This window comes from Diadema setosum, chromosome 3 (genome assembly GCF_964275005.1).
Source record: "Diadema setosum chromosome 3, eeDiaSeto1, whole genome shotgun sequence".
NCBI lineage: Eukaryota > Metazoa > Echinodermata > Echinoidea > Diadematoida > Diadematidae > Diadema > Diadema setosum.
The window spans coordinates 48,340,177-48,367,461 of NC_092687.1; the positions used below are offsets into that span (position 1 = coordinate 48,340,177).

Here is a 27,285-nt window from a genome sequence, read left to right on the forward strand (position 1 = left end):
GATGATGTTGAGGTATAGATGTGCAAGACGTGTTTTTTGTGTTTGTCGTACAATGCGGTGCCATGGTAACCATAATTTTGCCAAAACCTTGTGGATTGAATAACTTCCATAGTATTTAAGCAATCAATTTCAAAATTGGCATCTATGATGATCTATAGGTGTAGTTATGCAAGACACTCGTTGTGTTTGTACTTGACAAAGCGTTGCCATGGTAACCACATGTTTTCTTCGAAATATTGTGGAGTGAACAACTTCCACAGTTTTGAAGCAATTGAAATCAAATTTGGTAGGCATTATGGCCTTGAGGCATAGATGTGGAACACATAATTTTTGTGTTTGTCGGACAAAGCGTTGCCATGGTAACCATAATTTTACCAAAACCTTGTGGATTGAATAACTTCCACATCATTCAAGCAATTAAGGTCAAATGTTATAGTATGTATGATGATCGGGAGGTGTAGATATGCAAGACACCAATGTGTCCTAAGAAACATGTGTTGCCATGGTAACCACTCATTTTTGTATCAAATTGAACCATTCAATCTATGAAGGTGAAATTTGGTGTGTGTAATGCTCTTTAAAGGTAGGGAATCCCATTTGCATGCCTCAAATAAAGAGTTGTATAAATACAGTGGTATGTTGAAGAGAGTATCATTTTAGAAACTCCCATAAAGTATTGAAAGTGGAAGGTAACATTTAGTACATTTTTATTGACTGTTAGATTTTGAATTGAATTTTTTTCGGGGCTCATCGTAAATTCCAGTACATTACTAGGCTACCTTTGCAGACCCATGCACTGCATGTGTGTCCATCATGTGAAGAAAGTTCATCAAAACTTACATTTCTATATTTAAACATTCTTTCCACACACTCTATGTTATTACATCAGCTCTTATAATTTTAGATTTGTGTTTATAGATAACAAAATACAGAAGACTGCAACAAAAAGGCCTACACATTGTATTATAAAGTGTGGCTGACACACAGAACTACTGAGTAGTTGAGTTTTGTGCATTATTCAAATTGTAGATAACTGTTGACTTCCAAATTTCTCAGCAGTGGCCTACACAAGTCCCCTGAGGTTCATATTTAATGTTTTGCTGCATTTTGGGAGGTCTGTAAAAGGTATCCCCTACCTTTAAGTGTAGTTTTGCCAAATGTCCTTTCTATTTGTATCGGACAATGCGTTGCCATGGTAACCACATGTATTTTTTTTTTTTTTTTTTTTTTTTTTAATCCTGTGGAGTGAACTTCTTCCACAGTTTTCAAGCAATTGAAATCAAATTTGGTAGGCATTATGCCCCTGAGGTATAGATGTGGAACACATAATTTTTGTGTTTGTCACACAAACCGTTGCCATGGTAACCACAATTTTACCAAAACCTTGCAGATCGAATAACTTCTCCATCATTCAAGCAATTAAAGTCAAATTTAGTTTGTATAATGATCTAGAAGTGTAGTTTTGCAAGACACCAATGTGTTAGTTTAAAGAAAATGTGTTGCCATGGTACAATGTAACCACTCATTTTTGTATCAAAATACACCATTCAAGCTATGAAGGTCAAATTTGGTGTATATGATGGTCTTTATGTGTAGTGATGCTGGGGGAAAGCATGTTTCCATTTGCTGTAAGTTTTATACTCAGTGTCAACTCTGTAATTGTACAGTAAACTAAAATTATTCTGTTTCCAATTCGACAAATGCACAAACTTGGTATCAACGTCATTGCCCTCAGGACATCCGTGTACTATAAAGCAACACTAGGGGCGGGGGTATTAATCACCTTCAATGATAATTCTAGTTTTGTTTTGTTTTTTGAGGGGGGGGGGCAGTCTCAGTTTACGAACCCTATTAACTCATTGAGAGTGAGCTGATTTTGCTACTGAACATGAATTTCCCATAGACACCTGCCCTAGTATCGTATACTTGGGAATGGTCTTCATTGGGTTAATGGAGCCCTTTAACAAACACCTTCAGAGCCTTCTAAGGTCCTTGCAAGTTACAAACTGTGATGGAGATTATGTGTGTATCCTACAATGGAATTTTAGGAAGGAAATTTACATCATACAATCCTTATGAAGGATACAAAGATCCTTGTATTCCTGCTGACTTTGAACACATCACACCATATTAAAGATTACATGGTCCTGCCTTGGAAGTACAGCGTGTGAGGTTGTTAATACCCTAAGTATTGTACATGATGGTTTGAGGACTTTGATGTTAGTCTAACGTAATGTACATTATCCTATCAGAGTGATGTTAGTCTAACGTAATGTACATTATCCTATCAGAGTGTGACATGGCATTGTCTATTCCTTGCATTTCCTTCCCGAAAGAGGATAAAATGAACATGAGCCAGATGTGATGTAGAAAGGTGAGTGGCTGAGCATTCCTCTCACTGTCATACCGTATAGTACTGTAAGACAGCGTATAGTCTTGATCCTTGCCAACTACAAGTATGGCATAGACAAGGCTTCAGGCACAGTACTGTAATTCTTCAGGTAATACAGTTTCTCTTTCTTGAAATTGAATCACAATTTAAAGGGACTGTTCAGTACTGGTTGAGGTGAGGATTCAGGTTGAAACATTTGTGAGATATCTAGAAACCACTCTATGCAATGTTAGAGAGCATAAATTCTATTAGCATAAAGGGGAATCAAAAGTTTATTTGATGAAAATCGGTTTTCAAATGACTGAGATACAAACTAGTGCATCTAAAAACAAGGAAAAACAAAGAGATCCTAGTAAAAGTCGTGGCCTGTCAATTTTATTAGGATTGCTTTTTTTTATTATATCTCAGCCATTTCAAGGCCAATTTTCATCAAATGTTGAATCCCTCTTGAAATTACATGCTCCTTCATACAATTTCATAAAAGGTTTCGGAGATCATGAATCCTGAATCCTCACCTCAACCAGTACTGTATAGTCCCTTTAAAGTTGAAATGCAGATATTTTGAACAAAATGGAACATACGACTCTATATTTTCTTGCATCCAAAATGCATCAATAACAAATTGAGCACTACAGCATTTGTATGCGATACCATGAAAATTATTCCCAGGCTCTTGTCTCTGCATGCATTTTGTGTATGGAGCTGATTTCAAGATTCAGCAGGGCTGTCTATCCACATGATATACACTGTAGGCAGAGATTTACTGTGAGTACAAGTGTCTGAGCCCACATGTCTACTGATGCACATTGCATTTCTTCCATTGTCGGGTAGAATTCTCTCCATTTAATCTCATTTAAATTGTAAGGAATGAATGAGATTGAACACTAGGATTAGAAGAGGGGCATGCTTCATCTTGAGAAAGGCTCAAGATTCTATTTTTATCTCCCTTCAATTGGTTTAAAGGGTGCATTCACATTGATGATGAAGTGTTGTGATGAATTCTGCAAGAGCCAAGATTCGCAAAATGAAAATGCCTGAGAAAGTTTTTGTCTACACTATACATGTTGAATGTTAGAAGCAACTCTCTAAAATTTCATGCCCTGGAAAAGGCAGTTGGCTTCAATTTGTGAAAATTTCATGCAGCGAAAATATTGTGTTTTACAGCATAGTATTTTGAGCAGTATTTTGAAATGTGAACATACAAGTTAAGGGCGCAATGAATTGAGAAATTTTGCAATAATCAGGATGGTATTTCACACTCAATATATTAATGGAATATAAAGTCAAGTATGAATCATGTCTAGAAATACCACACCAATTTTACAGCAATGTGCATGACATTTCTTATGTGACTCAACACACTTTGTGTCTCTTCCTGCTGGATGTATGGTGTGCATGTACACAATGTTGTACACACACAGTACTGTATTTGTACCAGAAATTATTCCACATGATATTTTGTGAATGAGAACAATACTCAGTGAATTTAACCATGGTACACTACAATGTACAATGTATCTAGATGTACATACTATCACCATGGTACTTGTATTTTGCCAATGAGAATGGTGTTTAACAGGTTAAAGTATAGAGTATTGAAGGAGTATAGTCGGGCAGGTGTCTGTGGGAAATGCGTGTTGTAGCAAGATCAGCCTGTCATCAATGGGTTAATATGGTGTTTGAACACCACACAGTACTTCTGATGTGAATTCATCCATTAGTTGACACTTAGTAGACAATCTCCAAGCATTCTTGGTTGTGTCAACCTCAGCTAATCTCTTGTGTACACTGCCTCACAATGAAGACAAGATGTGTTGATACCTGTAGACCATAGAGTCATTAGAGACACCATACTACATTGTGTAGAGTTGACACAGTAAAATGAGATTGGTTCAGAGAATGCCGCACACTGGCACTGGACCAGTTCTTTTTCAGGAATGGACCAGTAGAAAATGGGGGGGGGGGGGGGGGGCGGTACCTAATAGTGTACTGGTCCGACAAATGGGTCGGACCAGTAGAAAAAATGGGTGTAGTGTGCAGCCCTGTTTAACATCCCACCCATCTCACAGACATTTACACACTTTGCGATACAGATCTGAATTAATGTTTTTACATTAACTCAATGAAGGCATTGTTAGATACTGTATCAGGTCTTTCTTTTATACAAAGGTTAACAGTATCATGCCCTTCAAATTCATATTATAGTCTGGTTATAACTGCCAGCTGCATTTACAATTCCATTGAGCGCAAGCTGACTTTGCAACATGTATGTTACATTGGTACATGTATGTCACATATTTCCCGTAGACACCTGCCTGAGTAACTTTGTACTTGAGACTACATGTACCAGTCTTCAACGGGTTAAATAGAACAAGTGGAAAAGTCTTGGTGTAAATGATTAAGTGGAGAAGGTCCTGTGGGCCAGTCTGTACAGTTCTGGCACATGTACATGTATCACCAAATTATATGGTGTCAATTCATCAAAATTACAATGTACGTATCTCTTTCTATACCCCATACAGTGTGTTGCCTGTATACCTTTATGACCCCCTTTTCATTGCTTGTTCCCCCCTGTGATGTATGACCCTGTTTACAGTGCGAGCCGCGGCCGAGCCCAGCCCCGCTTCAGTGTAAACGCGCAAAAGGCCAAATGCGAGGCCAAAATTGGCCTCGCATTTGGCCTCGCTCTGGAGGTGGTCTCGGCCGCGGCCGAGCCGCGGCCTTTTCTTGGTGTAAACGCAAACTGGGCCAAATTTAGTCTGGCTTCCAGACCCTCTGCCCATACTATTTCGCTGTTCACGATATTAACCCCCTCAACGTGGAAAATTAGTATAGTTTAAGGTGGTTTTGTCCTGTAAAGGATTTTTCCTTCGGCAAAGGCCTTTGCCCGAACGGCGACTTCGTCGCCACGGAATCCAGTTGGCAAAGGGTCTGAAAACCAGAATATACCAAATTGCGTTTGTTTACAAGCAGAGCGGCACTACGACAAAATATTAAAAGGTTTGAGTTAAAAGCGCGGCCGAGCCCAGCAGTGTAAACGGACAAAATTGAGAGGCTCGGCCGCGCAATTGAGGCAGGGCTCGGCCGCGGCCAAGCCGCAGCCGAGCCCGGCCCCGCACTGTAAACGGGGTCTATGTTCACCAGTCAGACCCATGGTAGGCCCAAATTTACGAAAGGTGGTACAATTGAAACCATGGTTTAAATCATGGACAATTTGTATGGAGGGCCAAGTGTCACATGGCCTATTTTTGATACAAAATCAGTAATTTTGTCGACGAAATGACCATTTCGTTAACAAAAGAACCAATTAATTTCGTCAATGAAATGACTGATTTCGTAACAAAATAGGCCATGCGACACTTGGCGCTCCATACAAATTGTCCATGGTTCAAACCATGGTTTCAGTTGTACCACCTTCGTGAATTCGGGCCATACAGTAAACCTTCATGACCCCTGTATGTACACTACTACATTTTACCCCTATGACCGTAAAGCGTGTTCAACACTATGAACCCTGTGAATTGTACTACAGTTGTATCTGTATGACCCTACATTGCATACAATGTACAATAATCTCCTATGACTCTCTTCAGTATATTAACCTCTGTTTAATATCAAACTCTATATTCAGCCCATCATCTGTGTGTATCATGTCATTGGCTCCTGAACCACTCTTTCCGTATCGCTGGTCACTTATCATATTCTTTGTCCATATCTGTAGGATCCGGCCTCAGCTGGCCAGAGAGAAGATCGACTCCTGCCGAGTGTGTACGGCCGTTGACCCCGACGAGCCACAGGTCACTTTGGGCCCTGACCGTATGTTCACCTATGACTATGTCTTTGACATGGACAGTCGCCAGGAATTCCTCTACCAGAAGACAGTACATCCACTCATTGAAGGGTGAGCTTTTATACCAACCCAACAGGTGCAGCAGTGTGTGTGGGAGTCAATTAGTTAACGAGTGTTCTATCACAAGAACCTATTGACCACAGTACACCGTGCATGTAGACGTTCATGTGTACCCTGTATTGACGCAGAGATGCCAACTGTTGCCATGCATGTGCAGTATACATATGCTGTGGGTTTTTTTTTTTGGCCAAAATGTTGCAAGTTTCATAGAAAATACTATTTATCCCAAAATCTGTACACTATCCAAATGTACTTTGTACACATATACAGTCTGTGCAGGGAGGTGTATTAAAGAAAAGGAGAGACAACTCCTGCCCTCCTTTGAAGGATGCGCGGCACCGCCGAGAAGTTAAATGCGCTTAACTACAGGTAGAAATTAGGTGCTTTGACAAAAGAGAGCATCAATAATCGGGACTAGCGCTCTCACATCTAGAAATACTTGCCCCTACTGCATTTCGCTCTCTCTCTTTCAATGTGATGGCAACAATGAATTTGTGTATCTTGAATTGGAGCAGCGAATCAAAATTCAGTGTAAAACTGACAATTTTAACAGCAAATATTTTAAAAGCACGCTGGAGCACGCTTTAGCGGAGTACTTTATTTGAAAGATCAAAATATCCCAGATTAAAGGATAGAAAACTAACATGCGGAAATGTGCGCATTATAGAAAAATATTAGGTTTTTAAGAGGGCCTAATTTTCATTTCACTTCGATTTGTGCATTACGAAGAAACTGGATTTATATGTTTATAATATTGAATTCTTTCCTAAACTACTCTTAATCAATTCAGGTATTTCATTTAGAATTTTAAGCTTGTAATTCAACGAAAGGTGAAATGCGTTCTTCGTCTTCAAACTTCACCTTGCAACTAGAGCGGTGCAGAGCATGACTTCAAAGCGTATACTGGAATGCTAGACATCCCATTGTAATGCTTTGAACCCAAACATGTGTTTGCATGAATTAACGAAGAGTTGTCTTTCCTTTTCTTACACCTCCCTGGTCTGTGGAAGGAATTCTACTGTTGAAGGAAAAGTGAAAATACAGTTGTTGTTTTTTTTCCCCCATGAAAAGAAAAAATTAGCTTTCTAGCTCTTTAGGGGATTAGGGGATGAAGTTGTGCCTATCAACTTCTGGGTGCACATGCTCAAGGTCAAAGGTCAAAAGGTCAAGGTCAAATACATAAAATTTCACTATTTCCACCATATCTATTGAAAGCCTGAAGATATTTTCTTGAAACTTAGTGTATACATGTATTACCCAATTAAGATTCTCTGGTGAAAGTTTGGGTCATGAGGTCAAAGGTCAAAGGTCAAAAGGTCAGGGTCAAATACATAAAATTTCACCATTTCCACCATATCTATTGAATGCCTGAAGATATTTTCTTGAAACTTAGTGTATACATGTATTACCCAATTAAGATTCATTGGTGAAAGTTTGGGTCATGAGGTCAAAGGTCAAAGGTCAAAAGGTCAAGTAAAAATATTAAAACTTCTTTTTTTTATCCATACCTTGGAAAATTGTTCAAGGTATCTTCATGGAACATAGTATATACATATACTGACTGGATGTGATTATCTAGAGAATGTAGGGTTCATGGGGTCAAAGGTCAAGTGCAACACTTCAAAATTTTACTATTTCCCTCCTATCATGCAATGCCAGCAGGGTTATTTATTTTTTTTTTTTTTTACACTTGGTGTATGCATACATGTGTAACCTAATCGAAATTCTCTGGAAAGTTTTTTTTTCTTCTTTTTTTGCCTCAAAGGTCAAAAGGTCAAAGATCAAGTGAAAGTGCTGAACTAACTTTTTCCTCCATATCTCGGAAGTGGCTCAAGTTATCTTGAAACTTAGTACATATTATGCATGTTCTACCTGAAAGTGATTATCTTATGAATTTTAAGGTCAAGGGCCAGATGAAAATGGTAACAATTTACTATTCAATTCGGAAATTGCACTTTTTCTCCACACCTGTACCTTGAAAATTACTCAATGCCTAAATGTATGAATGGATCAAAGTCGAGTTAAAGTCCTTAAATCCCTAGATACATGCTCTCCTATTCATCCAATTAAACCTAGGTCAAGGAAGGTGAACATTCAACACATTTGTGACAAACTTGTCATTTCATTATTTTGCCAATTTTGTGAAAATGTAATCACACATTGTCCACATGTACTATCTAGACCTATTGGGAAAATCATGCATTATGGCGGAGGCATACCAGTCGCCAAAGCGACATTTCTAGTAGAATACTGGAGTGTTGTTTTTGAAACAAGGTTGGTATCCCTGCCTTCAGCATTGTGCAATTTACAGCATCAAGAGTTGGCTAAAATTGTATGATGTCAAGTTTTCTTGTTCACGGTCACACCTTATACCAACACTCTCCTTCTCAACCAGTTCAGTCTACACATGATGGGAATTAATACTACTGATGAGACTTTCATTGTGCACCGTCACCACCCAGTAAGGTGTAGCCAGACATCGTGTGAACACAGCTAAAGAAAAACACATATAACAAAACAAATAGAGCTTGAATCTCAGCACAGTGGCTGCATTCACATGCACATCAAATTAACAAGTTTTGAAAATCAATTTTGCAACCTCAGTAGGGTGTGCATGGACACAAATAAATGTTCAATGAATGTGATCCACATCATAGTGCAAAATTTAGTCCCGCTTGATTTTCTAAACTAAGGTAACAATTTGTGCTGTGCTATATGTGTGAATGGTGGCAGATACATTTGCATCGCGATGCAAAAACGTGATGTCTTTTATGTGAGTGTTGCATAAATAAGATGCCTATAGTTTGAAGAATAAAATTAGTCTTTAATGCCCTTTAGAAGTCAGTGTCCTACAAAGTGTATACAATGTACAAACTGCACCGATCAAGAGAGAGCAAAGCTGTTTTCCAAGTCTTCCTTTCTCTACACTGTTACACAAGATGACATTTCATATTAACAGGATTGCAGTGAGGAAATGTCAGGTCAAAGTACAAGTTTACTTTGGAGCTAGGAATTTAGGTATTCCTTTTTAGATTTCCCTTTTCCTCGAATGCTGTGGAAATATTTCACAGACTAATGGGTCCATTTGGGAATGTAAATGTTGTAATGAGGTAATAAATCAAAATAATGTAATGACCCCATTAAATTGCAATGGATCCATTTCTGTTTATAATCTCTCAAAGGTGTTTATGCCAAAGAATTGAAGTTTGACCTTCAAACAACCTTACACATTATTTTGCGATACATTATTTACATTGAAATGTTTGTATGGTTTAATTCTTCTCTCTGTGAAGTATGCCAAGTATTTTATCTCATTAGGTGACATTTTGATAGTTTTCTATATCAAACTTCTCAAAATTGCAGAAATGCCACAATTCTTCTCAAAATGCTTTTTTCCCCTCACTTTGTTTTCAGCATTGGTATTCATGATAGTCTTCTTGTCCAGCTGTGTAGAAGGGTATTACAGTAGTAGGTCATAACAGTAATATTTATGATGGTCTTCTCATCCAGGTGTTTTGAAGGGTATAGGTCATAACATTTTGATGGTCTTCTCATCCAAGTGTTCTGAAGGGTATAGGTCATAACATTTTGATTGTCTTCTCATCCAGGTGTTTTGAAGGATACAATGCCACAGTGTTTGCCTATGGCCAGACAGGGGCTGGTAAGACATACTCCATGGGGACTGGGTTTGAGCCTGGAATCACTGAGGACCAGAAGGGGATCATCCCTAGGGCTGTGAGACACCTGTTTACTGGTATCGAGGAGAGGCGGAGTCTGGCTGCTACCAAGAGTGAACCACCACCAGAGTTCAAGATCTATGCAGAGTTCATGGAGGTGAGTATAGTCTACTACCACCATGGGATGTACAGTAGGGGCGGATCCAGGAATTCAGTAAAGGGGAGGCACCTTTACGAAATTAAAGGGGAGCGCTTGCACCCTTCATTTTTTTCTTTTCATTTCTTTGTTTTGACCAAAAGTAAAGAGGGGCGTGCGCCTGGTGCATCCCTTCTGGATCTGCCACTGGGATGGACGCATCGGAGATTGAAATTACAGTATTTCTGTCTGTCATCAGTGTTTGCACGTCAGCTATAAATTCATGCCCAATATCTTGTTATTATCCGTGTAGTTCAGAGGTTTTCCTTCTCTGTGACTAACAGGGTGGTCCACAAGGGGTTTCAGCATGTTATTGCAACATGCTCAACTCTTGTGCAACATCCTCAAAAGCCAGCAACATGTCGTGCAACATCCTCAAGAATTTGCAACAAGCTCAAAATAAACTGTATTCAAGGTTCATGTGAAAAACATGTGCAAAACACAAGAAACATCAAACTACAAGTACCTGGCACTTACATATTTGTGTGCGAAACATGAGAGAGAACATTGAATGTAAGCAGCACAAAGAGAAATAGGCTGCGAAATATTGCTTACTGTGTGTGCCTGATGTGCGCTCAATGTACAACACAATTTCTGCAATATTTTCACATTCTGAGCTTGCTGCATGTTCAAATCTCGAGTTGTGGACCACCCTGATGGGCAGGGTAATTTCAAAGAAATTACATCTGATATAATTCATTCCAAAGGCTTGAAACTTCCTAGTTATTTCATGAAGAAGTCAACATCATGATTGAACCCGACCATGCCTGGTTTTGCTGTAATGTTCCCTTTTCCAACCTATTTCAATTCCATCCCTCCCTCTAACTGTAGCTGTACAATGAGGAGATCCTGGACCTGTTTGACACAGCTAGGGACCTGGAGTCCAGTCGGGTAAGTCAGAAGGATTGCTGATTTCTGTGAATATTTGATCTTTTAATAGTTTGTGTGAACCAGAATGTGTGCCAAATCATTGCAGTCTATGCTCTCATGGCTTCTTTTAAGCAAAAAATACAATCATTCTGACACTTGTAATGAGGAATTTCTGATGGTCTATAGTGAAACAAAAACAATCACAAAATATTGATATTTTACTTTCTGCAGGTCATACTAGAAAAACAGGATGTCTACCACTGAATGACAAAGCTCTGTCTTCTTCCTATACAATAGCTGGTGATTGTGATTTCACCTTTAGTATGAAATACAATGTATGGTGGTTTCCAAAGTTTATTGTGCAAAGAGTTGATTCAACAAATGTGATGAAAATGGATAGGAAGTAGCAATCATTTCATACACTACATTGGTCGTGTTTCTCAGTATAACATTGATTGGCCTTTTAATACAGTCTTGTGAAATAATTTGACGAATGGCCAGCTATAATAAACCAACATCATATGCAATAGCCTGTGGTAGTCCACCAGGGGGGTGTTTCATAAAGCTGTTCTTAAAGTTATGAACGACTTGAGAATGACTGGTGATCAGTTCTTCTGCTGAATTATTGAAATTCTGATAAGTATAGCACATCAGAACGTCTTAGAGTCGTTCTTAAGTCGTTCGAAACTTTAAGTAAGAACATTTTTATGAAACTCCCCTCCCCCCCCCCCTTTGATATAATTTCAAACAGAGCGGACTGCTGACTAGGTAACTCTTTCTTATTTCCTCCAATCACAGAGCAAGAAATCTCACATCAAAATTCATGAAGATGCAGGGGGAGGGATCTATGTCGTAGGCGTGACAACCAGAACTGTGACATCAGAGCAAGAGGTAAGAAGTGGGCGTGGTCAGAGGAAGAGAGAGAGAGAGAGATAGATGGAGACTGTGGTATGACTTGTCTAGCAGTCAGGCTGCTGTATTAGCTCTTAATTTAACCTGTTGAGGATGGACTGATTTTGCTGTAACACGCATTTCCCATAGACACCTGCCCGAATATTCTTGGGACTTGTCTTCAATGGGTAAATGTGATACACAGCTTCTGTTACCCTTGCCCAATGCATTATGTGTAAGTGATATCATTGAGTGTTCGGCATGTAACAAAGTTGACATAAAGACTGATATCAGTTACAGATGTCTGATGGAAAGTACATGTAATATTGCACTAGTTTGATTCGGACAGAATATGACTTCAAACTACTTAGACTTTGTCAGAAATTGTATTTCAATTTTACGTATAACAACAGAGTCTTAATCAGTGCCATGCAATGTGATGAAAAGTGTCTTATCTTTACTCAATCAACATACAGTGTATGTGGGGGAATTCCCCTTTAAGCTGTTAATGTATGTATGCAAATCTCTTTATGAAAGGCTTGCCTGACATACCAATTCCATGTCTTGTCTTCCTTCCATCAGACTCTCCAGGCCCTACAGGCTGGGGCCTTGTCAAGGACTACAGCCAGCACCAAGATGAACTCACAAAGCTCCCGTTCACATGCAATATTTACTCTACACATCAAGCAGCAGAGATTAATTACCATGGTAACAGCTTCTAAACAGTACCCCCTGTGGTGTCATGGTAGACTTGGGGATAGTCTGAGCTACATGTATGCCTCAGGAGGCCTTGATAATTTGCACTTCATTACGTGGCAGTGGTCTAGGCTTATGAATCAAGTTCAAACACAAGTTATGATCATGTTCTCTACATAGTTATCTAGCTACAGAGTAAAGAAAAAGTACTAAACTCACCATTGATTTTGATTGGCATTGTAATCCTTCATTTACAGACTGAGTCTTCCAAGCTGTTTCACCATGTTTGTTGAATTAGTTCCCTGTTAATATCTAATATCTAGTGTTCAAGCTAACCTGAAAGCAATCCTTTCCACAAAAGCATGCAGTATGTATAAACTGACACAAGTTTGTAATTGTCTGCAGTTTATTACATTTTTTTCTCTCTATATATCCTCCTACTTCTTAATTTGCCTTGGAATAGTTTTACTGGAGAGATGTTGCAATATAGATGCATTGTATCATAATTTTCATTGTCATGGTGTCCCATGTTCATGCAGTGCACAACATTGAGTGTTGTCTATTGACTCCATCGTAGTGCCTCATTCTGAGTGATGTGTTTGATTCTTTCAGTCCAACGATGGTGAGGGGGAGGAGAAGGTGGTGGAGAAGGCAACGGACGGTGAAGCCATGCATGAGTTTGAAACGCTGACGGCTAAATTCCACTTTGTGGATCTCGCTGGCTCGGAGAGATTGAAGAGAACGGGAGCCACTGGGGACAGGGCCAAGGAAGGCATTTCAATAAACTGTGGGCTGGTGAGTAGACTAGGTCACAGGTGTAAACTGTAGGGGTTTGTGATGGAAGGCATTTCAATAAACTGTGGCTTGGTGAGTAGACTAGGTCACAGGGGTAAACTGTAGAGGTCTGCACAACAGGTTAGGGGTTGAGTAATGAATGGAATACTGGGGTATATTTGATCTCCATAATTATCCTGCTACATCACTAGATACACACCCACATCCCTATGCCAGAAAACAGGCAAATGATGAGAACCCTCGTGGTTTGCCCCAGGTGACTAGCAATAGTCAGCAAAAAGTATCAACCAGGCACACTGCCATAAAAGAAGAAGGAGGAGGAGGAGGAGACGACTAGATACACAGGGAAAAGTTTCTTTTTTTTTTGTATTCTCAGAGCATTGTAGAATTAACAATATCACATAATATGTTGTAAGTTCCATGTATCTTTTACTTGATAGAATTTGAGTTTCCAGGTGTCATAAAAGCTTTATGACTTTCACATCCTGTTTTGAACCAAGTTGCAATCATTCTTACAGATATTTTGTTTCATGTGTTTGTTATTTGTTTTACGCCCAATCTTAGTATGCTTTATTCTTTCCATGCTCCTTTGATGTTATCAGTAACTAAAGTTAATTTTAATTTCGTGCCTGTTTCAATATGTTTTATTCTTTCTGTGCTCCTTTTATATTGTTGGTAACTTTTATCATTTGGTATTTTAATGTTTAAATTGCAATCTGGCTGTATGTGTATGATTTGTTTTCAAGGGTAAATTCTATTTTAACAAGCCTCTGCCTTTTTTTGAACTGTACCTGCTACATTTTGTAAACATTTTTTATCCAATTAATTTTATTACTGAATAAATATGTATGAATTGAATTCAAACACTGGGTTCTGTTTCTCACAGCTTGCCTTGGGGAACGTGATCAGTGCTTTAGGAGACCCAGCCAAAAAATCTTCTCACGTTCCATACCGAGATTCTAAACTGACTCGTCTCCTTCAAGATTCACTGGGTGGAAACAGGTAAGGAGGAGTGGGATTGGGATTCTTGACAAAAAAAACTTTGTTGTATGATTGTCAATGGTAAAATCCTATGATTTAATAGTAAGATGTTATGAATGGTGACAGGTGTGGGATTGGGATTTTTTGGCAGTTTGACATAAAACTTTGCTGTATGATTATCAATGGGAAGATGCTATGATTTAATAGTAAGATGTTATGAATGGTGAGGGGTGTGGGATTGGGGTTCTTGACAGTAAATCAGTACCGGCATAAAACTTTGCCATATGAGTAGCATTGGTAAGGTGTTATCAATGGTAATGTTCTATCAATGGTAAGATGCTATCATTGGTAATATCTTATCAATGGTAAGATGCTCTCAGTGGTAATGTCCTATAACTGGTAATACTGTATGCTATCAATGGTAATGTTCCAACAGTGCTAAAATGCTCCAATGGTAAGATATTATCAATAGTAATATTCCATCACTGGTAATTTTCTATCAATGGTGAGATGTTTTCATTGGTAATATTCTCTCAATGCTATCAATTGTTAGATGCAATCAATGGTTAGATTAAATGAGTGGTAATAATATGCCATCTCTAATATTTGTTTTCTTCAGCCGAACTTTAATGATAGCCTGTGTGAGTCCCTCCGACCCAGACTTTATGGAGACCCTAAACACCCTACGCTACGCTAATAGAGCCAGGAATATCAAGAATGTTGTGGTAGCTAACCAGGATAAGACCAGTCGTCAGCTGGCTGTCCTCAGGGCTGAAATAAAGAGACTGCAAGATGAACTCAACGACTACAAACAGGTCAGTTCTTACTCTTCTTCTTCTTCTTCTTCTTCTTCTTCTTCTTCTTCTTCTTCTTCTTCTTCTTCTTCTTCAAGTACAATCCACCATTGGGTGTATAGTTGTACTATATGGCAGGTCTGGTGTGGTATATTTACAGTGACTTTTTAAAAGTATTCCTATAATTATCTTACTTTGTGCAGCTATGCACATAATGCCATGATGACCACTATTATTAGCTTTAAATCTCTGTGTTCCTTGGAATATGCAGCTTGAGGTTGGTAACATCGATCAGTGTGACTCAACCATTTCACCCCTTTTTATGACTGAAGGATTGTCTGGTGTTACATGTATTCAAGGTGATACCTCCTAGTCCTACATGACAACTGTATGTATCTGTGTTAAGTCTCTCTTGTTGTACAGGAATCTTTGGCAGAGGATGAAAGGTGAGGTGATGAGGGATTAGGGTGTAGGGTTGGTGTGGTGTAAGGTTAGTGTGGTGTTACATAAGTATCTGTGGTGTAATATGAGTGGGGTGTAAGATTGGTGTGGTGTAAAGTACTTTTGGTGTAATGTGAGTAGGGTGTAAGATTGGTGTGGTGTAAAGTACTTTTGGCGTAATGTGAGTGGGGTGTATAGTGGATGAGACTTAGGTGGAGGTGGTGTAAGGTGAATGTTGTGTAAGGTTGGTATGGTGTAAGTTGTGTGGTGTATCACCGACTGTCTTAGAAGTTGTCTAAACAGGGAAGATTTATTCCATATCACATAACACTGAGTTTGATTTTGGAAAAGAAATATTCCAGAAAGATTATAAAAGAAAGTTTATGGAAGGTTTCTTTTTACTGACTACTCTCCATAGATAAGATTGGGTGCCCGATCTGTATTATTTTGAAAACCAAGTCAAAAAGAAGGAACAAACCTGGGATTTGAACCTGTGTAACCTACTGCCTACTGGGCAGTGGTACTACTACTAAGCTGAGGCCAGTCTGTGGCAGTGGTTGAATGTTGAACAGTTCATGCACCTGATCTTATTAACAGAGAATAACAGTAAAAACAAAATAACTACAACCACACTGAATGTCTCTCCACCAAAAATGCAAAAGGGTAGAATTCCCTTCGTTCATACAATAACCATGTGTATGTGTTTCATCAATCTATGGATGTATGATGATACAGGGTAAGAGGTCAATGAACTCTGATGGAGTGGAGGAGATCAACGACCTGTTCCATGAGAACACAATGCTTCAAGTAGAAAACACCAACCTGAGAGAAAGGATCAAGGCTCTACAGGAGACTATAGATGGATTGACAGCTAGGATTGCTTTACTGGTGGCTGAACAGGCCAGGTTTGGCATGTCGGCTTCTCCAGGTGAGAGCTACTGTGTAATCATGACATTATTGCAGTTGATATCAAACACAAGTTAGAATATCAAATATAAGTCTCTAAATACTCAATTCTGATTGGCTGATACCTGACTTAAGTTTGATTATCTGACTTTTGTTTGATTGCATCTTTTTATATAACAGTAATCTTTAGAGACAAGTTTATCTTCACAATAATCATTATGTGCCTCTTTCTCTAAGGGCAAATGTTATCAGATTTCAGTCAGTACTATTATTGTCATCATGGCACCTTGTGTTGAATTTGGTAAAGCTCAATGCTTTGAAAAGCTCTTTTGCATCATTTGGTTTCTGTGAGCGCTGAAGATAGTCTCACAATACGAAAGAACTAAACCATGCGGTCGTGATTTGGCAAAAAGGTGTATGTCTGAAAAATATCATGTTTTTGGTTTTTACCATTTGGGGGGTTTTCGATGCCGAAATTTTCATGTGACCAACTTTCGTAAGTCATCGATCCTTTGTTTCCGAGATACTTGGGGCTATCTCTGTATTATTTTATCAATTTTCCTGCTTTTGATTAGGCAAAAGGGTGTATCTTTACATACACCCTTGACGTACAACGACGTACCAGGATAGAGATCTACATGATTTGGCAAAAGGGTGTATCTCTAGATACACCTCTAACCGTGCACGCTGGGGAGAGCTTAAAGATTTGGCAGATAGGTGTATCTTTAGATACACCCATCTGCCGAATGAATCATGAATTATAGTTGCGAAGTATGATAAGGCAGAAAGGTGTATCTTTTATACTCTGTGTATATTATATACTCTGTTATACGTGCTGCTGGCATGTATGTGTACCGTTTCACCGGTCGGTGCGGTGGCGGGCCATGCTCCTGACTCAAACTGGCAGCCCGTTGTACTGCAGAAGTTTCTCCTTGTTGCTAGTCGGTGAGTAGATAGAACCTAATATCTAGAAGTTCAAATCTAACGTTTGTCCTAGACTTCTATGGCCACTTCTATGCCATTAGATGCGCAGATTCGTAAAATCTAGCATTTCTGTTGAAATGACAGCTTTTCCGGCAAGTGTGGCTGTGGGATGAGAGTTCTCCACGCTTCAAAATGACATTGATCCCTGCACTGTCCGTGCTGTGCAGTGCATGTAGAAGCCTGTACATAATGTAATGGTGTGCTGTGTGACTGTAAGATCGGCTACCCATTACGCTATGCGTATGGGGCTGTTACCTAACAGACATTTAGTGGCAGTTACGCACAAAGGTCTATAGAAAGATGTGTCCCTGTCTTTGGAAATGATACTTGGATGTACTGCTCAAAGTGCTCAGTGGATGCAAACAGTTAAATGATCCTACCTGAATTTTCACATTTATTGAATTTATTGCAAAAATTGGGAGCAACATGATAACTGCGTTTTTAAGAATAGATACATGATGTGCAAACAACTGCCTTTTTTTTTTTTGCTAAAGCATTCAGCAGAGAAAACAAACGAACCTTTTGTCGAAAAAAAGGGGCACAAAGCTAGAAATATAATGAATCATCTCATTGGATGTAGAAGTTTTTGAAAAAAGGGAGGAGAAGGAAGAAGAAAAATTCTTCAGCTGTAATCCTTAACCATGCATATCCATGAGACCATGTTTTGTTAATATTCAGACTCTAGGGTGAGTTGTAATTTGCGCACATTTTTCTATGTTTGATGAACAAGTTGTGCATATTGATATTTTTCTTTATTGTTATTTTTTAAATCTTTTTGTAATAATGAAGTAAAGATTGTCAAGAGTTAACATTTGATTAGAAATGGTCTCATGCACATACACCCTTCTCCCTACAAAATCTCTGGTATATTTTGTTATCGTTTAATTTGGCAAAACGATGTATCTCTATACATACACCTTTTTGCCAAGTTAAATGCACGATTTCTCACGGTGCATGAGAAGATACACCCTTTTGCCAAAATAGCGTTGGTTGCAGTCCCTGTAAACGTGATTTGGCAAAAAGGTGTATCTCTATACATACACCTTTTTGCCAAGTTAAATGCATGATTTCTTACGGTGTATGTGAAGATACACCTTTTTGCCGAAATAGCGTGGGTCGCAGTCCCTGTAAACGTGATTTGGCAAAAAGGTGTATCTCTATACATACACCTTTTTGCCAAGTTAAATGCATGATTTCTTACGGTGTATGTGAAGATACACCTTTTTGCCAAAATAGCGTGGGTCGCAGTCCCTGTAAACGTGATTTGGCAAAAAGGTGTATGTCTCTAAACATGCTAAAAGTGCTAATTCTGAAGTATTCTTTAAAGTTAGATGCAAGAAAATTATCAGGAAATGAAATTTGAAGTGTATACTAAATCATGGAATTGAATCCCTGAACGTTGCACAGTTTAGGTGGCTTCTACGGTCAAGGAAACTGCCAAAACTTTAAAGTCGATTTTCTCGGCTTTGTAGTCGCTGTAAAACGGCAGACATACACCTTTTTGCCAAATCACGACCGCATGGTATTCCTGCTTTTAAAAACCTGTATGTATTTACCTACTCATATTTATACCCCCGCCAAACGAAGTTTGAAGGGGGTATATAGGAATCAGCGGACGGTCGGGCGGTCGGGCGGTCGGGCGGTCGGTCGGGCGGTCGGTCGGGCGGTCGGTCGGGCGGTCGGGCGGTCGGTCCGTTGCAAATCTTGCGTCGCGAACTACTTCCTCAGTTTTCAACCGATTCCCATAAAACTTGGCACAGATGTGTGCCTTGGGTTGTAGATGTGCAAGACATATTTTTTGACAGTACCCAAAAGTACGTTGCCATGGTAACGGCATATTATGGGCAAAAATGGGTACAAATCTTGCGTCGCGAACTCCTCCCACAGTTTTTGATCAATTTTTATGAAATTAGGTACAGATGTTCATCTGAATATGTTGATGTGCAAGACACATATTTCCGCAGTGGAAAAAAGTGCGTTGCCATGGTAACGGCATGTTATTGGTAAAATATAGGGCAAAATGCTTCATGGCAAAACTGCTTCATCAGTGTTCTTCCAATTCTCATGGAATTCATATTGAATGTTTGTCTTAGGATATAGGTCAGCATGACACATTTCTTGACAGTGACAAAAAGTATGTTGCCATGGTAACAGCTCATATATTATGAGCCAAAATGATGGAAAATTTTGTGTTGCAAACTACTTCCTCAGTTTTTGCCCAATTTCCATGAAACTTGGTACAGATGTGTGCCTTTGGTTGTAGATGTGCAAGACGCATTTTTCGACAGTACCCGAAAGTACGTTGCCATGGTAACGGCATATTAATGGCAGAAGATCAAGGAAATATCTTGCGGATTTAACTACTTCCTCAGTTTTTTGACCAAAGCTTATGAAATGTTGTTTGGCGGGGGTATAACCAGTCGCTGTAGCGACATTTTTATGAAGAATGTTTCATGTTATACCAGACATTACACACTACAGCTTATTTGAGAACATTTCTGTGTGGAAACCAGAGAAAAATAAGTGAAATCTTCTGCAAACTATTTTTGTGACCTTTGACCTGACAGGACACGCTGATGGTGAGATGGATGAGACAACCACCATGATGACTGGATACATCAAGGAGATTGAAGATCTCAGGTATAATGGCTTCATGTATACTCCTTTACACTTTATGTACCATGGTGGAAATCCCCTGTATGCCACATTATTCTGAGACACCAAGGTAGTCATGCTTTGAGAAAGAATTCTGTTTTTCCAATCTATACTAAACTTCTATAGATTTCTGTTAAGCTTGACATAATAGCGAGCAAAGTTGTAGAGCAAATGTCAAGCTTTGTGTTGATATAAATTGTATGACAAATCTATTTTTAATTTGTCTTTCGAATGACCAGTAGCTACATAACTGTAAAGGCATAACGTTTGCACATAAAATAGTGACAGAAACATAGAATTTACACGTAAATCCTGTTGGGAACACCGCCTGATAGTCAATAACCACATAAAATGCAAGCTGTATGTGAGAGGAACAAAAGCGTGAGAAACACTTTCATTGTACTGCGGCATTAGGAGATTTATCAATCAGTTTGGGCGGGTCTGTGCGTGTTAGCAGAATATGCGAAGTTGGCACGCTGTCGATTGAGTCGGACGTGCGAACGTGGTACATAAAGAGTTAAAGGGATCGTATAGGTTTGGTTGAGACCTAACTTCAAGTTTCTAAAATTTTGGGGTGAGATAATGAGAAACCTCTTTTGAAATGTGAATGAGCAGGTAATTCCAAGAGGAATTCAACAAATTTTTTTTTTTTTTTTTTTTTTTTTTTAGATTAAAATTGGTTTTGAAATGGCTGAGATACCCAAAACAGTGCAATTCTAATAAAAAGTTGGACCCACCTTTTATCATGATGGCTTTGTTTTACTTTGTTTTTGGACATCTCGGCCATTTGAAAACCAACTTTTTTAATAAACTTTGAATTTCTGTTAGAATGGTATGGTCTGTACTACTTTGTAAGTGGTTTCTTGGTAGTATCGCAAAAAGTTAAAAGTTCAATTCTCATCTCCACAAACTCTATACCATCCCTTTCACACCCAGCTCACTGCTGCCCTTTGACGTTCTCTGTTTGCTTTCCTTACACTCAAAGAAAATGTGCATGACATCACTGAGAGGATGATGTTCGCAGTTGACCAATTATGTTTCAGGAATACACTACATCATCATTAGAATACATTGCTATACAAGTTATCAATGTTAATTGGGTTCCGGGACAGTTACCTCCTGGACAAATACCCCAGACCCTTCCCCTGATCCTCAACCCTAATCCTAATCCTGAACCCAATCCTAAACCTAATCCAAAGTCTAACTGTAAATCTAACCCAAACCCTAATCTTTACACTGAGCCTATCACTAACTGGTATGTGGCTGGGGAGTAATTGTCCTTAGGAGTAGTTGTGTTGAAATGAATAGTAATTGATTGATTTCTTTGTCTCATGTGTTTCCTGTGATCTCCAGTGGAGTCTGTGAGATTAAATGAGATAATTTCATTCCCTCCTATCACAGAGCCAAACTGGTTGAGAGTGAGTCAATGAACTCAGCCCTACGGAGGAAGGCAGTGGACTCACCGGTCAGAGTCACCCCAAGACTTACCCAGAGTCCGTCCCATGTTCCCCTCAGACCAAGCTCAGTCATTTTCAATGCACCCATGTGAGTATGGAACGACAGTCTAGTCTGTATTTGATTTTTTGATGACTTGTATTCAGCTTATCAAACCCTCAACCTTGATTTCCCTTTAACGTAGGAGTCCGACATTAACCCTATTCTAACTGGGCTATTTGAGACCAAGTTTTTACTGAGGGGGGGGGGGGGGGGTCAATTTGACCCCCCCTTCAGATCTCAGCCACTGATCGTACGATCGCCGCGAAATTTTGCCTGAAGATAGAGCTGGATGTCAACTACAAGATAACATGGTCATACAATAGAAAAATATTGCCTTTCTATTTTTAATAAATTAATTATGCAAATTTGTGCATGAAATCATATTTTCACCTATAACTCCATTAAAAAGACTGGAGGATTGCTAAATTTTTGTGTCAGAATTCCTTAAGACACATCAAACAATTTTCTTGTAAAAAATTAGCACAATCGAAATCAATTTCTATTGTTTTTTATTGTTTTGTTAATTTCTTACGTATTTTATTGTTTTTTCGACCTTTTGTTTTCTATTGTTTTTTTGCCAAAATTTGTTGCAGGCACTTTTTCAGGCTTATCTACACTAGAATTGATTAATTTCAATGGTTAAAAGTTGAAATAATCTAATTTATATCAATTTAATCAAAAAACACAATTTGCATTGGATTTGCACACGATATCATGAATTTGAGCTGTTTTTTGGTTGACATGCATATGCAAAACATTACGTAACTTCAAAATGGTGTACCCGGACGTCGCAAATTTGGTCTCAAAATATGCGGGAGACTTCAATGAAAAAAGTCATGAAACGACGCGACAAAATCTTTGCGCGTTGCGAAATCGTGGCGCGAAACGTCGAGGGGGGGGGGGGTCAATTTGACCCCCCCCCCCCCAGTTAGAATAGGGTTAAGCCTTTACCTCATTGGATCCTGAGGGAACATTATGTGAAGTCATATCAATGTAGTGCACGGGCATGTAATAAAAGTTGTCTTCTCTTCAAATTAATAAATCTGTTACAGATTTGCTACGGATTGACTTAGTGCCCTTCATAGACATGAATAACACTGACTATGTGTCATTCATTATGCCCATGATTTTTCATGATGGCTACTGCTATGTATGACACTAAATAATCAATGCCTTTTTATGTTGATGAAGGACAATTTGTCAATCAGTTACACTTGTGTTCCCTCTATCTAAAATGGCCATGATAGCATTGATCTCTGTAGTCTTGTGCCGTAGTCCCAAAGGGTGCTAGTGGCATATTTGTTTTTAAGTCTAGATGGGTCGTCCGTCTGTGTGCCCATTTGTTGGTCTGTTCTTCTCTTTGTTTGTCCCAGATGTTGTTTGTTTCTGTTTCCTATTAAGAAAGGAATCATATTCATGACAAAGCAAAGAAATCTTACTATTTCTATGCTACTGTACCAAGAGTGCAGGATATGTATAACAATTCAAGTGATTTATGTGTTGAGCATTGAAGACATTGTTATGTGCATGAAGATGAATAGCTGATGTAACATCAAGTATTTCATATTACTTGTATGTGTTACATAGTAGTAAATTTCTAAATGATTATGAACTGTTAGGATTGTGCAAGCTGAACACACAAATCGAGCTACTATCACATGGTACTGAAAAGTAAAGGTATAATTCTTTTTTTAATCTTTAGTACCATTCACACACGGTTGAATTAATGCTGTTTGAAACTCGAGGTGTCAAACTGTCAATACTCGTGTATGGATACTTAAAAAAAAAATGTAATTATGATCTGTATCGCAGTGCAAAATCCTGCTTGCTTTTATAAAAAATAAGAAAAAAAAATCACTATAATTTGTCCTGTTAAGCATGTGTGACTGAAAGCAAATAAACATGAGTTTTGCATCGAGATGAGGAAACGGTTATTTTCTGTGCATGAATGCAGCTTTCGTTTCCTGGTATTGACTCCCAGTCTCTGTCTCTCTCTCCAGATTTGAGAATGAGTTTCATGGTGATGAGGACACCAGAGTCGCCTCCATCCTGGCTGATGCCAAGAAACAGGTAGAGAGTGAGCAGGAGAAGATCAAACAGGTTGAGAAGAGAAGACATTCTCATGGGTACGTCGCCACGTCAAGATCAGTCAGACTTGGTTTTAGATCTTCTTCAAGATACAGTAGCCAGAGGATACCTAATGGTGTGGGAAGGCTGGTCCAACTTTCAATAGTTATATTTGAGAATCCCCTGCCTGTAACAAGTTGTGTACCGCTTTATCAGTGATTTCTGTGTAAAGTATATACTCAGCCAAAGAATCTCAAGTGGAATTGAATGTTACCAATGTGAGTTCACTTTTGTTACCAATAAAGGTGCACTTCTGCTACTAATGATGGTACTCTTCTGTGCACATATTCACTGACGGGGAACTCTATTCTAGCAGGTCTGCGCTAGTTGTGGTTTTTGAATGTACGTAGGTGGGCAGCAAATTAAAAGACTTCCATTCAATCAATGAATAACATTAATGATAATGAATAACATTTATATAGCGCTTAATACTGATGTTTCTAAGCGCAATCAAGCCAATCTTGTTTCACTAGGCTACTGGGTCTGTGATGACAGTAAAAGAAAAAAATATCATGATGTCTCTCCTGAGTGTAACTAGAAAGAAGAGATGAAGACAGTGGAGTGTTTATTTTAGGTATTTGAGATTAGAGCTGCTAGAAACAGAAAAAAAAAAAACAAACAAACAAACAAAATGAAAATGTTGGCTATTTCATCATACTGTAACTTTTGATATATTCCTTGTTGTTTAAAGATGTGAGGTGTCATTCAATTTGGAGTATGGCCTCATTTTACTCTGTCTGATTGTAGACTTAATTCTAAATGTTTAAATATATTGCCTGGTAGGCTCCCCTCTGGCTCTGTCATCTCCTAAATAGCCTGGCTTAGTTAGGGTTAACATGTGAGGTCTCATTTTACCCTGTCTGCTTATGGCCTTGATTTAAAATGTTAAAAAGTATCACCTAATTTCAAACTCTGGCTATGATTTGAAATATTCCTTGCTATGTTACATGTGAGGGATCTCATGGGGATGGTCTCATTTTACATTGTCTAAATGTTTAAAAATATCGCCTAATTTCAAACTCTTGCTGTAAATTGACCATCCAGAGGCAGCGAGAAGGACATAGAGTCTTGTGAAGAAGTGACCGATGAGAGTCATGACTCAGTGCAGGACACTGAGATGGAGGGAGTGAAGGAAGAAAAGGACGAAGAGGAGAAGGAGGAACTCGATGCCGATGATGAAGACGATGATGACAAGGACTCCAGTAGTAGCAGTGACTCAGAGTCTGATGAGGAAGGTGAGCTTGTTCTTGAGTTTTTTGGTATCAGTTTGTCACCCTGCATCACAAAACGAACAAAAAGTCTCCACACATGGATTTTTAATCGATGGCAGATTCTGAACAGGCAGACTTTAGTACTTAGAATTCAATTCAAATGGACTCTCCTATTAAACCTATTTAGATATTGGAAAGAAAGTGCATACTCTAAAGAAGTGTGGTACTAACAAGAGAGACTCTGAAGTTAGGGTCTATTCAAGCACTTAATCTTACCAAGCTGTGTTCTGCAGTGATTAGGACAAAAAACAGGATGTAGTGCTCCATAGCAACAAAAATGAAGGGATTATCAGATTAAGCTAGAATTGAGGAGGCACTCGTAAGACATGCCATACATGACAAATACTGTGTTTTAGAGCAGTAGCATCATCCGTTCAAAAGTTTCCAGAGTTGGAAGTGAGGTATGTGAAGTGTTAGAAATGAACAGATTATATAGAATAAGGTTTAAACAATGAAAAAGGGGCCTCCAAGACAGACAGTTTTGTACCTCATCACACTATTCTACAAAATAATGATACAGAAAAACTGCTAAGGTTCCACTTACTCATTGATTCATTTTGTAATTCCAAACTTTAGAAAAAGAAGGGGTAGACTTTCTCTTTCAGTAAATAAGAGCCTTTTATGAAAAAATTTGATGTAAAAAAAAAAAATGCCAACATGCAATGTGTACTCCATACCATTGCTTGGACATCCAATCCAAGAAATCCTTGTTGACCGTGAATACTGATGATATTTTATACAGAGACGTCCCAGCTTCAAGAAAACCTGGCGGAGCTCTCATGTGAGATCAACATCAAACAGAGACTGATAGAGGAACTAGAACTGAGCCAGAAGAGACTTCATGCTATGAAGGCTCAGTATGAAGAGAAACTTTGCTCACTTCATGACAAGATCAGAGAGACGGAGAGTGAACGAGATAAGGTCCTCGAGAATTTGGGTGAGTAAGACCCCGATTATACCTGGGTATTATGATCACTTCAGGAATGCTTCTGAAACACCCCTACTCTGTATTAACCTATTAAGAATGGGCTTCTACACCATGCATTTCCCATAGACACTCTTGCCCGAGTATTCTCTGGACTTGTCCTCAACGGGTTACCAGGCATCAGGCTCTGAAGCCCTCTCAACTCTGTATAATATGGACACCAACATTTATAATGCTCCATATTAAAGTGGTATACAGTGCGTTCTGTGCATGTACGTGTAGTTTGTACAGTACGCCAGAAAACATCGAACAAGTTTACAATTCAGCTCATGAAAAAACACGTCAAAGGAATTTCATTTAAAAAGAGTTGCCATACAGTTTGTACTATGTGTTACAAAAAAAACATTTCCCAGTTTTGATCCTTAATAGTTCACAAACTATATATCAAATAACACTGACATTGCTATGAGCACTAGCTGAATAATGTACAATTTTGTTGGAGGTGAATTTCACAACTGGTTGTGGGCTTTCCATCCATCAAACTGCAATATAATGTACTGAAATCAGAATGGTCGTAGGCATAGTTCTGTAGTCTCATCATATAGTGTGCGATGTCGAGTCGTGCGACTGGTCATATGACCGTGGTCGCATCTCTAGTTGTGCAACCAGTGTGAGTGTATAGTGTGTGGTTGGCTTAAGACAAGTTGTGGAGTGAGATTTTTTTTACCGTGGTTTCTTATCCTTGCTCACCAGGGTCAATGGCAGAGTCAAGAACGAAGGACAAAGCAGATAAAATCAGGAAGGAATTTGAGATCAAACTAAAGAAGTTGTCTGAAGAGAAGGACCGCTTGCTGAAGGCTCAGAAGGAACACAGCAAGATTCTGAAGACTAAATCTCGGTTTGAGAAACAGATGAAAGGACTCCAGGATGAAGTCACCAAGATGAAAGAAACCAAGGTTAGTTAGAAGGTCACTTTATCTCGTTGGCATGCAGGTTATGATGAATGTGGTGGAGAATGGCAAACTACCGGTGTGAATTGGCACCACTGTACATTAAAAAAAAATATTCTAATGTTTAAAGCTCATTCTATTTTTTTTTTCAGATGTCACAGATTTAACAGACTTCCTGTTTTTATACAGCTTTCACTAGATAACCAGAATGCTTTTGAAGGAAGAACATTCTTTTTTTAATTTTTTTTTTTTTAGTCCATATTGAGTGACTCTTGATTGAAAGAAGTCAAAATTTAGTTATTTTTACGCTAGAAATTTAAAACAAGG

At 38.8% G+C, this 27,285-nt stretch overlaps 1 protein-coding gene across 1 annotated transcript in view; it reads left to right on the top strand.

Annotated features, from left to right (window-relative positions):
* LOC140246948 (kinesin-like protein KIF21A) overlaps positions 1 to 27,285 on the top strand; it is an 83,428-nt gene that overhangs the window by 28,033 nt on the left and 28,110 nt on the right. Inside the window, exons 2-16 of the mRNA XM_072326264.1 lie at positions 6,114 to 6,293; positions 9,911 to 10,136; positions 11,007 to 11,066; positions 11,844 to 11,936; positions 12,519 to 12,644; positions 13,245 to 13,427; positions 14,314 to 14,429; positions 15,028 to 15,223; positions 16,379 to 16,571; positions 20,101 to 20,173; positions 21,590 to 21,733; positions 23,686 to 23,811; positions 24,857 to 25,047; positions 25,826 to 26,020; positions 26,762 to 26,964. Coding sequence (XP_072182365.1) covers positions 6,114 to 6,293; positions 9,911 to 10,136; positions 11,007 to 11,066; positions 11,844 to 11,936; positions 12,519 to 12,644; positions 13,245 to 13,427; positions 14,314 to 14,429; positions 15,028 to 15,223; positions 16,379 to 16,571; positions 20,101 to 20,173; positions 21,590 to 21,733; positions 23,686 to 23,811; positions 24,857 to 25,047; positions 25,826 to 26,020; positions 26,762 to 26,964 — 2,305 coding nt within the window. The remainder of the gene's footprint in view (positions 1 to 6,113; positions 6,294 to 9,910; positions 10,137 to 11,006; positions 11,067 to 11,843; positions 11,937 to 12,518; positions 12,645 to 13,244; positions 13,428 to 14,313; positions 14,430 to 15,027; positions 15,224 to 16,378; positions 16,572 to 20,100; positions 20,174 to 21,589; positions 21,734 to 23,685; positions 23,812 to 24,856; positions 25,048 to 25,825; positions 26,021 to 26,761; positions 26,965 to 27,285) is intronic.